This window comes from Anas acuta, chromosome 15, assembly GCF_963932015.1.
Source record: "Anas acuta chromosome 15, bAnaAcu1.1, whole genome shotgun sequence".
Taxonomy (NCBI): domain Eukaryota; kingdom Metazoa; phylum Chordata; class Aves; order Anseriformes; family Anatidae; genus Anas; species Anas acuta.
Genome location: NC_088993.1, coordinates 6,511,428 through 6,525,412, shown reverse-complemented (window position 1 = coordinate 6,525,412; position 13,985 = coordinate 6,511,428). Strand labels below are relative to the sequence as shown.

General features: G+C 48.5%; 1 protein-coding gene across 4 annotated transcripts in view; it reads left to right on the top strand.

Annotated features, from left to right (window-relative positions):
• Positions 1-12,224, top strand: part of XPO6 (exportin 6) — a 52,376-nt gene extending 40,152 nt beyond the window's left edge. For all 4 annotated transcript variants that reach the window (XM_068699653.1, XM_068699657.1, XM_068699654.1 and 1 more), the window contains 10 exons: positions 1,121-1,265; positions 1,920-2,066; positions 2,856-3,045; positions 4,213-4,368; positions 5,650-5,764; positions 5,910-6,081; positions 6,517-6,678; positions 9,100-9,198; positions 10,336-10,566; positions 11,503-12,224. In XM_068699653.1, coding sequence (XP_068555754.1) covers positions 1,121-1,265; positions 1,920-2,066; positions 2,856-3,045; positions 4,213-4,368; positions 5,650-5,764; positions 5,910-6,081; positions 6,517-6,678; positions 9,100-9,198; positions 10,336-10,566; positions 11,503-11,604 — 1,519 coding nt within the window. In that variant the 3' untranslated portion in view covers positions 11,605-12,224. The remainder of the gene's footprint in view (positions 1-1,120; positions 1,266-1,919; positions 2,067-2,855; positions 3,046-4,212; positions 4,369-5,649; positions 5,765-5,909; positions 6,082-6,516; positions 6,679-9,099; positions 9,199-10,335; positions 10,567-11,502) is intronic.
• The last annotated feature ends 1,761 nt before the right edge of the window (positions 12,225-13,985 follow it).

Below are 13,985 nucleotides of genomic sequence, written 5' to 3'. Positions count from 1 at the left end.
ATTATAAGGTATAATTATAGTCAGCCTCCCAAATGATGATTGATAATTTGACCTTATCAGTTTATACTGTTGGTTTAATACTACTGCTCAGTGGACAAGTCCAGTTATAGCACACCTTTAAATATGCCTTGAATGTACAAGGTACAGGACAAAAAATAATTTAGGTTACGTAACTAACAATCACAAGGAATACATCTGTTCTCATGTAGTGGAAGAATGGGAAAGAGACAAATATATGAAGGCTGGGGGGCGTGGGAGGGGGAGAAAGATATAAAGGAAAAGAAGAACCTGATTCAGGAATGAAAGCCTTCACCCTGCTATTAAAATTGTGAAAATACTTCCCTATTTTTGCCCACTGTGCATGACCCCACTGGACTCGCTGACAAATCGTGTGTTCAGGAGGTGGTTGATGCAGACCTGGAAGCTGCCTGCCAGAGATGACTGAGATCTTAAATGCAGCCACTGTGGTGGGGACGTGTACACATGGGAGGATCTTTGTTTTTGGAGGGAATATCAACATTCACGGACTCTTCTCAGTAAAATCTGCAGCACAGGGATTTGTTGTGTAGGGCACTTGCAATTGGGCAGTGTGTTACAGAGACTGGTGACCATGTGTGATGAGATGCCCAAAGATTTCTAAAGGTAATTGCATTGTGTCCCCTCTTCCTGCTAATCGAGTGGGCACGTGGAATGAATTCTGTGCTGCAAGGTTAGGGAATATGGGAAGTGCTTGCAGGAGTACCTGAGACTAGGTTGCCATGGCACTTGTCGTCCTGCAGACTCCACTGGTGTGAATTCGTGGTTGCTTTCCCTTCTGTGCCCGTTGCTGCGTGGGGCTGGGAAGTGCAGAATCAAACGCTGCTACGTATTGCTCTTAAATTTAGTAAGAGATGGGGACCTTCTGCACCTAAACAGGTTGCAAATCTCTTCAGGTGGCTAAATATGATGGGAAAGAGTTGTGAAAAGAAATAGGGATGCCATTCTGCAGTCCTAACCTAATGCTCACTGGCACAACAATTCTCCCAAGGCAGTGTAATACAGCTTCAGGCAGGACAAGCGGCTGTCCTGCTCGTGTGCGTGCTGCACATGTGTCTCTGACTCTTTTTCTCCTCCTCCATAGCCATGCACAGTCCCTGGCAGCACTGCAGGCCTACTCGCATTGGCTCGCACAGTTCTACAGCGAAGTTCACCGGCAGAACCCGGAGCAGTTCATCTCTCTCGTCTCCACCGCTCTGGAGGCAATCACACCCCTCATCAGCTCTAAGGTCAGTGCTGCACCAGGGGCTGGGGCTGGGTGGCCACGGAGAGCAGGGGGCTCTCCAGCCATGGTGTGGTTTGTTCAGGTGTTGAGCAGCCTGTTCTGGACCACGCTGTGGCTCCATGTGAGGGCTGATGTGCCTGCCAGAGCCACAGCAAAGGTCTCGTGCAAGGCTGAGACTAAGAGCGATGCTGAATTATAGCACCACGGGGCAGGGCAAGCTAATACAAGAGTAAGCAACTTACAGACACATCAGGTCAGATGCATGATTTCATAGCTTGAAAGCAGGGAAGTATTTCTTCCACAGTATTAAGAGGAATGACCTGTGTTCTGATTGGTAAATAAATTGAACAGATCAGTTCTGTGATTTTACTTATAAGGGACCTACAGAAATTGTGAAATCCACCTGCCCGATCACTTCAGGGCTAACTAATTGTTAAAGCGTGTTATTAAGGACGTTATCCAAGTGACTCTTCAACACTGACGGGCATGGAGCATCAACCACCTTTCTGGGAAAGCCGTTCCAGTGTTTGACCACCTTCACAATAAAGAATATATAAACTATTTTGCTTGCAAAACCTGGTAACAGCAACTCGGTGTGCTGCCACCTGTGCCACACCGCGTGGCTCTGGGCAGCCTGACCACGCGCCCCCTCTTGCAGGTGCAGGAGAAGCTGCTGCTGTCTGCGTGCCACCTTCTGGTCTCTTTAGCCACCACAGTGCGACCGGTGTTCTTGATCAGCATCCCTGCAGTACAGAAAGTGTTCAACAGGATCACAGACACTTCTGCTCAGCGGCTTCCTGATAAGGTGATTTTTGTCTGAAATGTAAAGAAATGTAGTAGGTGTCCTTGGGATGCTCTGCCTCAGTTACTATCGGGAAGTATAACCTACAGTGGGGAGGGAGGGGACAGCAGTTCTGTGTGTTGTGTATATCCAGGAAACAGTGACAGTTTGTCAACAGTTCTCTATTTCAAGCAACAGCATAAGGAAAAAACAAACACAGTTGCAACTCTTAGATCTTGTTCCTTTCTCATTTGCCAACACAATCCCTGACTGCCTTGCCTTTGCATACTGGCATGTTGATTCTGACATATGGAAGGGGTTTTCTGTGCAACTTGTTAGCATTCCCCGTATCTCACTCCAAATTACTTTTTGTATTACAGAAATACTGAAAAGCGCCAGCAGAGGTTGGGTTACTATTTTTTTTGTATTGTGCAATAGCACGGAGGTATAAAGTGCCGTGTAAGCGTGCACGCTTGCTGTGAAAACCAGGCACAGAGCAATGAAAGTGGCATCATCCCTGTTTTAGCTATGTAAAGAATAGAGATGTCCTGTTGTACAGGAGGCTGGACAGCGCCGGGAGCTGGTTCCATCTCTTAGGACACGGAGCTTTGCTTCTCCTGCAGAGCTGCTAGTTTTCACTTGGGCTCAGCTTTTGCTGTTGAACTCTTTCCTCAAATAGCGAGCATTGCAGGATGTCTTGGACAACTGTAAAATGTCAGTCTGGGGTTGTGCTCTAGTAAAATAAAGTGAGTAGCAAACACCAAAATCTTTTCTTTGCTTAACGTCTCTCTGATAATGCCTCATTGCCTTTAGGCCCAGGTGTTGGTGTGCAGAGCGCTGTCGAACGTGTTGTTGCTGCCCTGGCCAAATCTTCCAGAGAGCGAACAGCAGTGGGCAGTTCGCTCCACCAACCATGCCAGCCTGATCTCTGCCCTCACGAGGGAATACCGCCAATTAAAATCCAACGCGATTTTGCCACAGAGGAAAGTGCAGATGGAGGACAGTAAGTACAAAGTTCCTTAGCGTGTGCTGTCCTCTTACAGATACAGTGCAAACTGCTGATGGGAGTCATTAAGCTGTTTTTTTGATAATTGTTTTAGCTGAGAAACTGTTTAGAGGAAGACAGGAAAGGAGCAATGAGTTTCTTCTTCATAAGAGACACTTCTCTGTGTGTGTGTAAAGGGCACTTTCACCCCTGGTTGCCAGTAAACTGTCCCATCAAAGCGCTGTCTTCCTCAGTTGTTCCGGCAAAATGGGGTCAAGTTTGTAATAAAAACTTGAATAATAACAATTGCATTGGGAATACTGAACCACCTAATGGTTGTACTACCATACTGTAGTACTAGATACATTGATTGGAGGCAGTGTTAATGAAGATTATGGTTATAAAACTTAAAGGGGAAAATAAAAATTTCATCTAGACTTTGGGAAGTCCTGTAGAGGTGTATATACGTAGGAGGAGAACTCTGAAATGATGCAGTCCAGGGACCTTTTGAAGCTATTCTATCTGTTTTGAGACTGGTTTTGGGTATGTCTTGTATTTTTTTATTTTTTTTAAAGAGTCACTTGTTTATAAGTATTCTCTCACAGCTTCTGACAAACCTGACATGCTGGTAAGCTCTGTGCAGGAAGAGAGGAAGTGTGGGAGGGGGTTGTTTGTGCCTCACAAAAGGAATATCAGCTGACTGTTCACGTGGTTCTGAACTGATCCTATTCAGTTCTCCCAATGTTTGGGTTGGTTTGTACAGTGATTTTGTACGATGACTCCAATCATTACTTTCAGAAACGGAAATCTGCAGGATATTTTCCTATCATAACGTGCTTCTAATTTCTTGGGCAGTTTATACTGGGTTGAAAATAATATTCAGAGCTCCCTTCAGTGCATGCACCTTGTACTCATTTTGTACTTGAGCAATGGATGCATCTGTAGGGCAGTAAGCCCGTATAATTTAAGAAAGCAACTTGCCACAGGTACTTAACTGAACCTGTTTAAACCTTTAAAATGTGAATGTGCATTGGGAATGTCTTTTGACTCCAACCTGAGCTTGGTGTATACACTGCCTTACATGCTGTTCTAGGTACCGTGTGTGTGTGAACTTGATTTCTCTTCATTTTTTTGCCTCTGAGTAGTGTTGACATATCAGGAAGCATCACTTCTCTGATTTTGCAGCCAAAGTGATCATCCATCAGACACTCAGCGTGTTAGAAGATATTGTGGAAAGTATCTCTGGAGAATCCACCAAGTCTCGACAGATCTGTTATCAGTCGCTGCAAGAATCCGTGCAGGTCTCACTAGCCCTCTTCCCAGCTTTCATTCATCAGTCAGGTATAACCATAGGACGGGCTTTAATGCTGTGAGTAGCTTTATGACCTACCGATAACATCCAGAGTCCATCAGCCTAGATCTTGGTGTTCATGGGAAGTGTGTGGGCTTGCTGTGCCGAAGTGTAATGTGAGTCTTCACTGCTGGGTGGGCTGGGCTGATTCAGAACAGGAAAGGGAGATCTTCTGTCATCTAGAACACAGTCATGAAGGTTTGTCACACTTCCAGAAGGTGGAGATGCCCTGTGTTGCCTTCAGCAGCGAACAGGAATGGAGCTATTCATGAGCACCCAAAAAAGAGCTTTAAAATACTCTGTCAGGCTGCCTTTGTCACTTACTTTCTGTCCGGAAGCTTGAAGACAAAGAGAAGTAGCTCTCATTAAACTTGATCAAAAGATTATTTTTACTACCACTGTAAAGGAGAGGCAGAGATGTAATCAGAACTGTGGCTTGGCTATCTTGTGGCCAGCTACTTACGTTTTCTATCACATCAGCATAGCCTGTATGCCCAGGACTATGGTAGTTTTATGAAGAGCCAAGCACTCCAAAAAACCTTTTGGAGCTAGGTGGGATTTTCTCAGCGAAGCAAGCCTCTGGGGAGGCAAAACAAAGAACTAGAGGATCCAAGACAGCACGCTGCTGTGACTCGAGTGAATTGCTGCCTTCAGTTGCATGAGGCTGCTCCCCTGTTCTGTGTTGGCTGTAAGAGGCTGTATGAAGTAGAACAGGAGCAGTTACAGCTGACTTTGGCTATTTAATAGAGCATGTCAGGATTGAGAGAATTTGCAGCCGACTGCACCAGCATGAAAATTACTTCTGAAGTCAGAAGGATCTTGTTGGTTCCTGGAAAAAAATAAAAATAAAAAGGATTCTGTCTCCTGGCCACCCCAAGCTGTATAGCTGTGTTGGATTTCCTTGTATTTCCTGTTAACCCTGTCCACGCAGTGAACAACTGGAGGTCAGCCCAGGCCACTGCAAGAGCTTTCTCCAAGCAGTCTGTGTAGGCAGACCGGACAGAGGGCCCTTGCTGGTAGTATTGTATTTGTTCTGAGTTGTTTGGTGCTGGCTGAGCTTGTCCCTGACGGTCTTCAGAAGTGGATGGACAATCTTTAAGCTCTGTAGCAGCACCAGCTGTTGGTTTCAGTTTCTAGTAGCAACACCGCCGCTATATGTCCAGGAATAAATGGGGTTCCCTGTACAGGAGGAGGGAGATCTGGCATAAGACTACTTGATGTACTTGAATGTTGCCATAACACGTTCATGTGGCTCTCCTGTTCTATCTTAGACGTGACGGATGAGATGCTGAGCTTCTTCCTCACTTTGTTTCAAGGACTGAGGGTGCAGATGGGAGTGCCTTTCACTGAGCAGATCATACAGACCTTCCTAAATATGTTCACCAGGTATTGTCATGTATTGGTCGCTTTTCCTTTACCCTCAGGATGATTTATCTTGAGCAGCCTAAAGATAAAGCCTTCTAGATTGAATGAGCATGCAGATCTCGGGACATGTTCCTGTACACCAACCTCTTTTTTCCTGTTATTTTAGAGAGCAGTTGGCAGAGAGCATCCTCCATGAGGGCAGCACTGGCTGTCGGGTGGTGGAGAAGTTTCTGAAAATCCTACAGGTGGTGGTACAAGAGCCAGGCCAAGTGTTCAAGCCATTTCTACCCAGCGTCATCTCACTGTGCATGGAGCAAGTCTACCCCATCATTGCGGAGGTAGGACTGTTCTCACCAGGTGAAGGAAGAAGGGGAAGGGAAGGCATTGCTGGGGGTGCAGGAGCAATGAAGTTTTTCTGATTTCCAGGAGCTGAAATGTCAGTCCCTATCAGGGAGAGTTGGGTGACTAGACAGTAGGAATTGGGAGCAGCATGGGTGGAGGATTTTGTCAGGAGTTGTTAGACGATAAAATTACAGACGTGCTCAAAGCAGGAGGTAAAACTCAAAACCGAATGATGTGTTCCTAGCATGATCCAACAGTTACTGAGTTCAGTGCCTTCCTTAGAAGGAAATACTTTGCTCTGGTACCTTGGCTGCAAAGCACGACCCAGAGTGGCCACCAGGCAGGGTAGCAGTGGCACCCAGGGGATAAATGGGATTCCAGCACAGGAACCTGCTTAGGCTTAGAGTTGTTTGTTTTTTCTTTCCTCCTAGCGCTCATCTCCTGATGTGAAAGCAGAGTTGTTCGAGCTGCTTTTCCGGGTCCTCCACCATAATTGGCGGTACTTCTTCAAGTCTAGTGTTTTGGCCAGTGTCCAAAGAGGAGTAGCAGAGGAGCAGATGGAGAACGAAGCACAGTTCAGTGCCATTATGCAGGTAACTGTCACTGTTGTCTAAGCTCCCATTCTGTAACGCAGTGTGTGCTGCTTGCAGCAGCACGTTAAACATGTGGCTGATTGGGATTAGACAAAGTCCTGATTGGGATTAGACAAAGTCTTGTGTGAGGTCTTGTGTAGGACTGGTAAAAATCAAAGTAGAGCTGACCTGCTGGTCTGCTCGTGGGACACAATGCCTCAGTTAACACTTCCTCACTGCTGCTAATTCCTTCCCAGGCCTACATCCTTCATCTGGACCTAAAATATCACTGGTGCTGACCCATTTGCTTCTTCTACAAGTCTTATAGTTTAGTATTAGGACAAATTACTGCTGCAGGAAAGTTTTCCTGAGACCAAGATGTCCTCTAGTTTTATATGGAGTCATAGAATGGTTTGGGTTGGAAGGGGCCCTTAAAGACCACCCCCTGCCATAAGCAGGGACATCTTTCACCAGATCAGGTTGCTCAAACCCCACTCAACCTGACTCTGAATAGCCCCCCACAATGGGGCAACCACAGCTTCTCTGGGTAACTTGTTCTGGTGTCTCCCCACCCTCATCATGAAAAATGTCTTCCTTATATCTAGTCCAAATTGACCTCCTTTCAATTTAAAACCACTGCCCCTTGTCCTGTCAGTATAGGCCCTAGTAAAAAGTCTTCCTCCATCTTTCTAATAAGCCCCCTTCATATATTGAAATATATAAATGTGAATGTATGTATGTTCATATATGAACTTGATCTATATTGTTCCATTGAATCTGGTAGGGAAGGGTCATTACAGGATTACCCAATCCCGAGGAACAGGGAAGGCAGAGGCAGCACATGTACAACGAGCACCAGTTGTCTCAGGCTGGGGGATAAAAAAAAAAAAACAGCCTTTTAATCAGCCTGTTACAGACCACCTGGTATGGAGCCCTTCACCTGCAGCTTGCAGCAATGCCAACAGAAGCACACTTGCACCATGCTCTGGAAGCTCAGAGCAGAGCTTGCTAGTCAGAGGGCGATGAACGCCAGAGCGGATGGCCACGTGCTTGGGCTTCAGGAGGGAGGGCTCTTTGCAGAGCCTGTCCTGGAGCGCTTGTGGAGGCTCAGTCCCTTCTGATGTACACGTGAAGAGGGAGCTCTTGCACTATGACATGACATATATTGGTATTTCTCTCTGGGCTTCCCTTATCTTAGCACCTTTGATGTGAATGAGGCCTGAGCTGCTCCCTGTGCAGAGCTGCCCAAGCATCTTTTCCTCTTGTAGCAGCGTGACACTTCCAAACTTGCCTCGGTGTCTTGGCTTGTTGGTTTTATTTCTTTTCTTTTTTTGGTGTGTGTGTATATAGGGAGGCATTTACATGATAATTTCAGTATGAGCTGCAGCGGGGTGACAGTACTGGGCTAGTTTCACTACTTGGCTGCTGTTGTTTTGATGCTGGACTTCAGTGTTCTGTAAATGCAAGAACAGCCAGAATTTTGTTTCAGATGTTACTGGGTACTATTGTGCTGCTCTCCACAGGAGGTCTAAGTTCAGATCTAGCTCAGTCTTGAAAGGATTTGGAAGGGTCACTTTTGTCCATCTAATAATAAATGGCTAATATCATAGAATCATTTAGGGTTGGAAAAGACCTTTAAGATCACCCAGTCCAACTTTAACCTCGTACTGAAGTCCAGCACTAAACCATGGTACTGAGTTCTAAATCTGCACGTTTCTTGAAGACCTCCAGGGATGGTGACTCAACTGCTTCCCTGGGCAGCCTGTTCCAATGCTGCACAACTCTTTCAGTAAAGAAATTTCTCCTAATATCAAGTCTAAACCTCCCCTGGTGCAACTTGAGGCCATTTCCACTCCTCTTATCACTTGGTGAATGAACACCAGTAAGAAGGAATGCTCTTCTGTTCCAGATGTCTTGGAGTAGCAACTACTAAAATTCTCCTGCCTACCTCTGCTCATCTCTAGTGTTTCAAAGGAGCTTGGGGTGTTTAAGATTTTTATCCCAGAGTTTGTGCAGGCCTACCAGACGCTTCAGTGGAGTCCAGCAGACTTTGTTCCTAGGCTCTTCCTGTTTCTGTAATGCCCAAGTCAGCCTTCCAGCTCCCATCTCTAACATCTTTTTAACTGGCCTCTAGGCTTAGATTGAGAGCAAAACCAGTCTGTTAGGGCTTTGTGTATGCTCACCGTGGTACCCGTGGGGTTTCTTCTCCTGGGGCATCCCACCAGAAGATCCCTTCCCACCCACCTGTGGGTACAGTGAACCACTTTGCATAAGCAGCAGAAACCCTGGTCGTTGGCATGCATCTCAAACACTGACGTGGCATTTCCAGAGGAGATCTGTAAATGGGTTCTGGGTGATGTTGGGGGTGAAAGCGTTATTCTGCCTGGCAGATTTGATGTTTATGGTATCAGTCCGCTCACTTCAATTCTACTTTGTTCATAGGCATTTGGCCAGTCCTTCCTGCAGCCTGACATTCACCTATTCAAGCAGAATCTCTTCTACTTGGAGACACTCAACACCAAGCAGAAGCTGTACCACAAGGTAGGACCGAGTTGACCAGTCCCATTCTGAGACTTGCTCAGCAGGGAATTAAATCACAGCGAAGGAAGCTGTGCTAGGCAAGGTGCAGTTAAAGGCTAGGGCTTCCGAGTCCAAGGGGGCTGGAAGCTGCTTTGTGATAGTGGGAAGCTGTCTTTCAAACTTTCAGATGGTTCACAAACTGATGGTCAGGGTCTGGGGGCTTGTTTACTGCATTTAATCACTGCACACTTTGCTGTGATTACGATGAGGATGTTGCTGGTCAGAGTGGCACTGCCACCTCCCTGATATTGCTGCGCTGGGCACAGGAGGGATCCCAACATTTGCTAGTCAAAGCAGGCCTTGTGACCATGAGGGAAAGCAAAGAACACACACAGTAATGGGGCGATTTGTCTGAGGGAATAAAATTGGTGGACCAAGTAGATCATCACTGAGACAGTGGCAGTGTCTCTGCATCATTCTTGCCTGGGGCAGCAGCAGGGTGTTCAGCATTTGCAGTTGGATCACTGTAAGGTGGTTGTCCATTGCTGTCAGGTAGGATCCAGCCTCCAGGCCCTCTAATTTAGGCTTGTTAGCGGCTGTCATGAAGAATTCAAGTTGCAGTCCAGGTTCTAACCCTTCTGGTTAGCCTGTGAAGGCAGAGCTTTCAGGTTTGCATCTGTGGTCGCAACTCAAGGACAGTCCATCATGTTAACAGCTGCCTGTTGCAGACTTTCAGGCAGGCAGCTAGCCAGATTCCCTCGGAACTCTGGCTGCTTTCAGGAGCGCTGGGCAGGACTAACGTTGGCAGGGACTTAAATAGGCTTTGATGCAGTTTCCTAAAATGCCAATGTTTAAAACTTGAACTGGATGTGAGGTAAGCGTGGCCAAATTGACAGTTAATTTCGAAGCAGATATCCATCTAGTTTGTTGTAGCCATTTGTGCTGTTGGCATGGCTCAGACTGGAAAATGGTCTCTGTGCTCATGAGAGCTTGCAGAGCTCGCTGGTAGCTCAGAAGCTGCTGGTGTTGGAGTGACCCGATGCAACCATGGTCTGACCTCTGAAGTTTGCGCTTCTGAGGCTGCTGCTCTGATGCCTCTAGTGGGAGGAGGGCTGCTGGTGTGAAGTTGCCTAACTGTGTCCTCCTCTCGCTGTGCAGAAGATCTTCCGGACAACCATGCTGTTCCAGTTCGTGAATGTGCTCCTTCAGGTGCTTGTCCACAAGTCGCACGACCTGTTGCAGGAGGAGATCGGCATTGCCACCTATAACATGGCCTCAGTGGACTTTGATGGCTTCTACTCAGCCTTTCTCCCTGAGTTCCTGGCCAGTTGTGATGGTGTGGACTCGAACCAGAAAAACGTGCTGGGAAGGAACTTCAAAATGGACCGGGTAAGAAGGGGAGATGCTGCAGAGGAGTGCAAGTATCCTGGGATAGGCAGTGTTCTCGCTGAGTGTGCTGGTAGACAGCTTCCCAGAACAGTGGCCTGAGGCAATCAGTATCCCTTTTGTTGCAAACGCTTCCATAGTCAGCAATGCCTGGCCTAGGATTTTTCACGCTGGGTAGGGAAGTTGCCATCTCATCTCTTGGACTGCCTTATTCTGTGGGAATTGGGGAATATGTTCCCTAGGGGGAGGAGGCTGACATTTGCTAGAGTGGGACCTTCAGATCCTTGCCAAAAGGATTGCTGCTCCTTGCTGCAGCTGCTAGCCAGATGTTTGAGGGTTACAAGTGACGACAACAACGGAGTAGCTGCAAGTGAGGGAGGCTGTAAGTTCCCTGCAGAACATCATGGCAGCGCGGCCAGCTCGTGGTTTCAATCTGCTGAAGCTTGGTTGTCTTCTTGCTGCTCCTCCCATGGGAGATGGTGGGGATTCGAGACCGGGTTTAAGGGTAGGAGAGGAGCTTTGAGAGGATTGTTGAACTCCCAGTAGGCGACTGCTCTTCAGGAAAACCAGCCCTTGTCAGGGGTTTGCGGGACACAGGAGCCTTGGCAGGAGCGCACGGAACAGTTGCTGCTGCAGATGGCCGTGTCGTGACTGTTCGTGTTGTGCCTGAGTGCACTGTGAGGAGCCCCTGCCACGAACACAGCCTGGTTCTCTGCAGTCAGCTCCCTGGAGCTGCCCCGGGGCAGTCTCTGTTCCCTGTACGCAGGTTGCAGAAACTCAGGTTTCCTGGGCTCAGACACTGGAGGAAATAGTCTTAATCTCTTGTATGAAAACACGTGGGTGTTTGGCCCTCCCGGTGCCTTTCTGTTCTCTGCTGGCTTATGGTGCTCGTGGGTACAGTTGTTGTTGCATTACAGCGTGCTGTTTGATCTCTTCCAGGATCTGCCGTCGTTTACCCAGAATGTGCACAGACTGGTGAATGACCTGCGCTACTACAGACTCTGCAATGACAGTTTGCCCCCTGGAACTGTGAAACTATAGTTACTGCACTGGACTCGTGTTTTGATCACTGTAGGGAACGGATCCGTGTTTCGTTTTGCCACCACCTTCTCTCCTCCCTGGTTTTGTCAGTACTGCAGGACACGGTGTCTTGCAGGTGGGCACATCTTCTTGGATTCATGCACCACGCTTCCTCCTTCCCTCCCAGCCCAAAGGCCCCCAGCTGGAGTCAGCACTGTCTGCAGGATGTGTCTTAACGCCCAACCGCAGGGCATCTCAGCTGTACGGAGAGTCCTCTCGCCGGGGTTTTGTTCGACTAACGTAGCACTTTGTTGCGTCTGGAGATATCTGTGGAGTTGTCTTGAGAGATCTTGTGCGTATCAATCATGAGGCAGAAGCGCCAAAGACTACTTCAGACATTCGTACCTTCGTGTCATTCCACCTTCCTGCCCCTGCCCAGCTCTCGGAGGAGGAGACTTGTGATGTTGGGACTGTTTTGGCACTTCTGTCACTCCCTTTGTTTTTTAAATTGCCTTGAAAATCTCCCTGCTGTTTGTGGGGATTAGAGACATTTTGTTTTTTTTAAACGTTTTCTCATCATTCCATTGTGATACTAAAACAACATGCTTAATGGAAATAAAGTGCTTACTTTGTTGTTTTAAGTAACTTCTAATTTATTTCAGTTTCCAGGCAGGCCTGCCACCAAGCCCTTCTGCAGCAAGGCATGTTTCATGCTGCAGGCAGGGATCTGCAGCCCCTATCTGTGGTGGAGCCAGAGGACTCCCGCACGAAGAAAATCCTGCTCAAGAAAAAAAAAAAGCTCAAGAGCTGCCCGCAGGAAGAAAATCTCCTGATGTCAGCAGGGCACCTGAGCTGAAGGCCAGCCACTGGCCAGTGACCTGGCACTGGAGCATAAGGCTAAAATCCCAGTCCCAATTCAAACTGGACTGGATTTTGTGGGGCTTGTGAAGTCTCTGATCATGCAGCTGGGAGCCACTTGTCCCTGCGGTGCTCTCATCAGGTAGCCAGAGCAGAGCATTAAAATGGTTTTACTCCTCTGCTGTTTTTTCTTTGCAGCCACAAGAGCAGGTTCAGCCAGGGCTGCGTGGTGGGAATAGCTCCTGTCCTTGTGCAGTTGTTCAGATCAGTGTTTTCTCCCCAAAACGTTCACAGACGTGGACAGGAAGTGAGATGGCCGCGTGTGGGCAGCTGGAAGCTCTCAGGGGGGAGGCAAAGCATGGGGAGCGCTCGCTCCACAGTTCCTTTAGTTCTGTTAAAACCATTTTGCAATGCCCACGTTGGCTGTTGGGAGATGTTTGGATAACCTGTGTACAGTTGGAGCCACGCGCCCAGGCTGCCTGCACTGGGGCTGGTTTGTTTGTGGGCTTTGTACCCTGCAGTGAGCGGCTGGGAAGATGCAGGTGAACCAAATCCCAGACCCTGTAACAGGAGGCTGTGAACATTTACAGAAGTCCTCAAGGGGGGTGTGAAGAGCAGCCCAGTGGGATTAACTGTGGCCTGCAGTGCTGCTACAGTACCGGAGAGGTTTTGGGCATCCTCTCACTGCTGCTGAAAGTCCTCTTGTGGAGAAACTTGGGGAGGGCACGGCTGCTGCTTGTCCTGCTGGAGCTCTGTGGGTTCGGGTGTTCCTGCAGTCCCTGTAGGTCCCTGCTGCAAGCTGGGGCTGCGGTGGGAAGGGGCAGCGGGGGCTTCGCTCTGCTCCCAGCACGGTGCTCTGGGCTGCTGCTTCTGTCTTGCAAAACCTTTTGGATCGTGGCTGTTTGCTGACAGAGGGTGAAAGTGCGTGTTTTTCCCCGGCTGGGCAACTGATCAAGGGCAGCAGCTGGAAGGGAGCCAAAGCCCAGGTTGGAACCTGTGAGCCCCTCTGCTAAAAACTGATTCTCCTTTACTGGTCACCTTAAGCGCTTAGTCTAAATTCCACACTGGTCTGTGGATAAAGACAAAAACGCCCCCTCCTTGCCTCTAGCAGCACGCTGGGGTTGAGGTTCAGGGAGAGGTGGATCCCCGGTCCCCTCAGCTCCCCTCCAGCTGTCCCTGCTTTAGTGAGGTGCTGAGGAGATGCTGCTGTCCCTGTGTGTCCCAAAGGCAGCGGGGCTGTGGGGCTGGCATCCAGCTGTGCTGTCTCATGGCCCCGTTCCCCAGGGTGAGGAGCAGGAGGACACCAACGCCTTGCGCTGGGGTACGTGGGGTGGCAGGGGAGCACCCAGCCCTGCGTGTTGGGTGCTCGCTGAGTAAATATCACAGTAAATGTCTGCGGGTATCTGCCTTGATCTTACCCAAAGCATCTCCTTCCTCTGTGCCAGCCCCCCTCAGTGTGTGCTGGGGGCTGCCCCAGGCTTTGCAGCTCTCCTGAGCCCTTTGCAGTGCTTGCTTCGTGCCTCTGCTCCCTGCGGGTCCCAGGG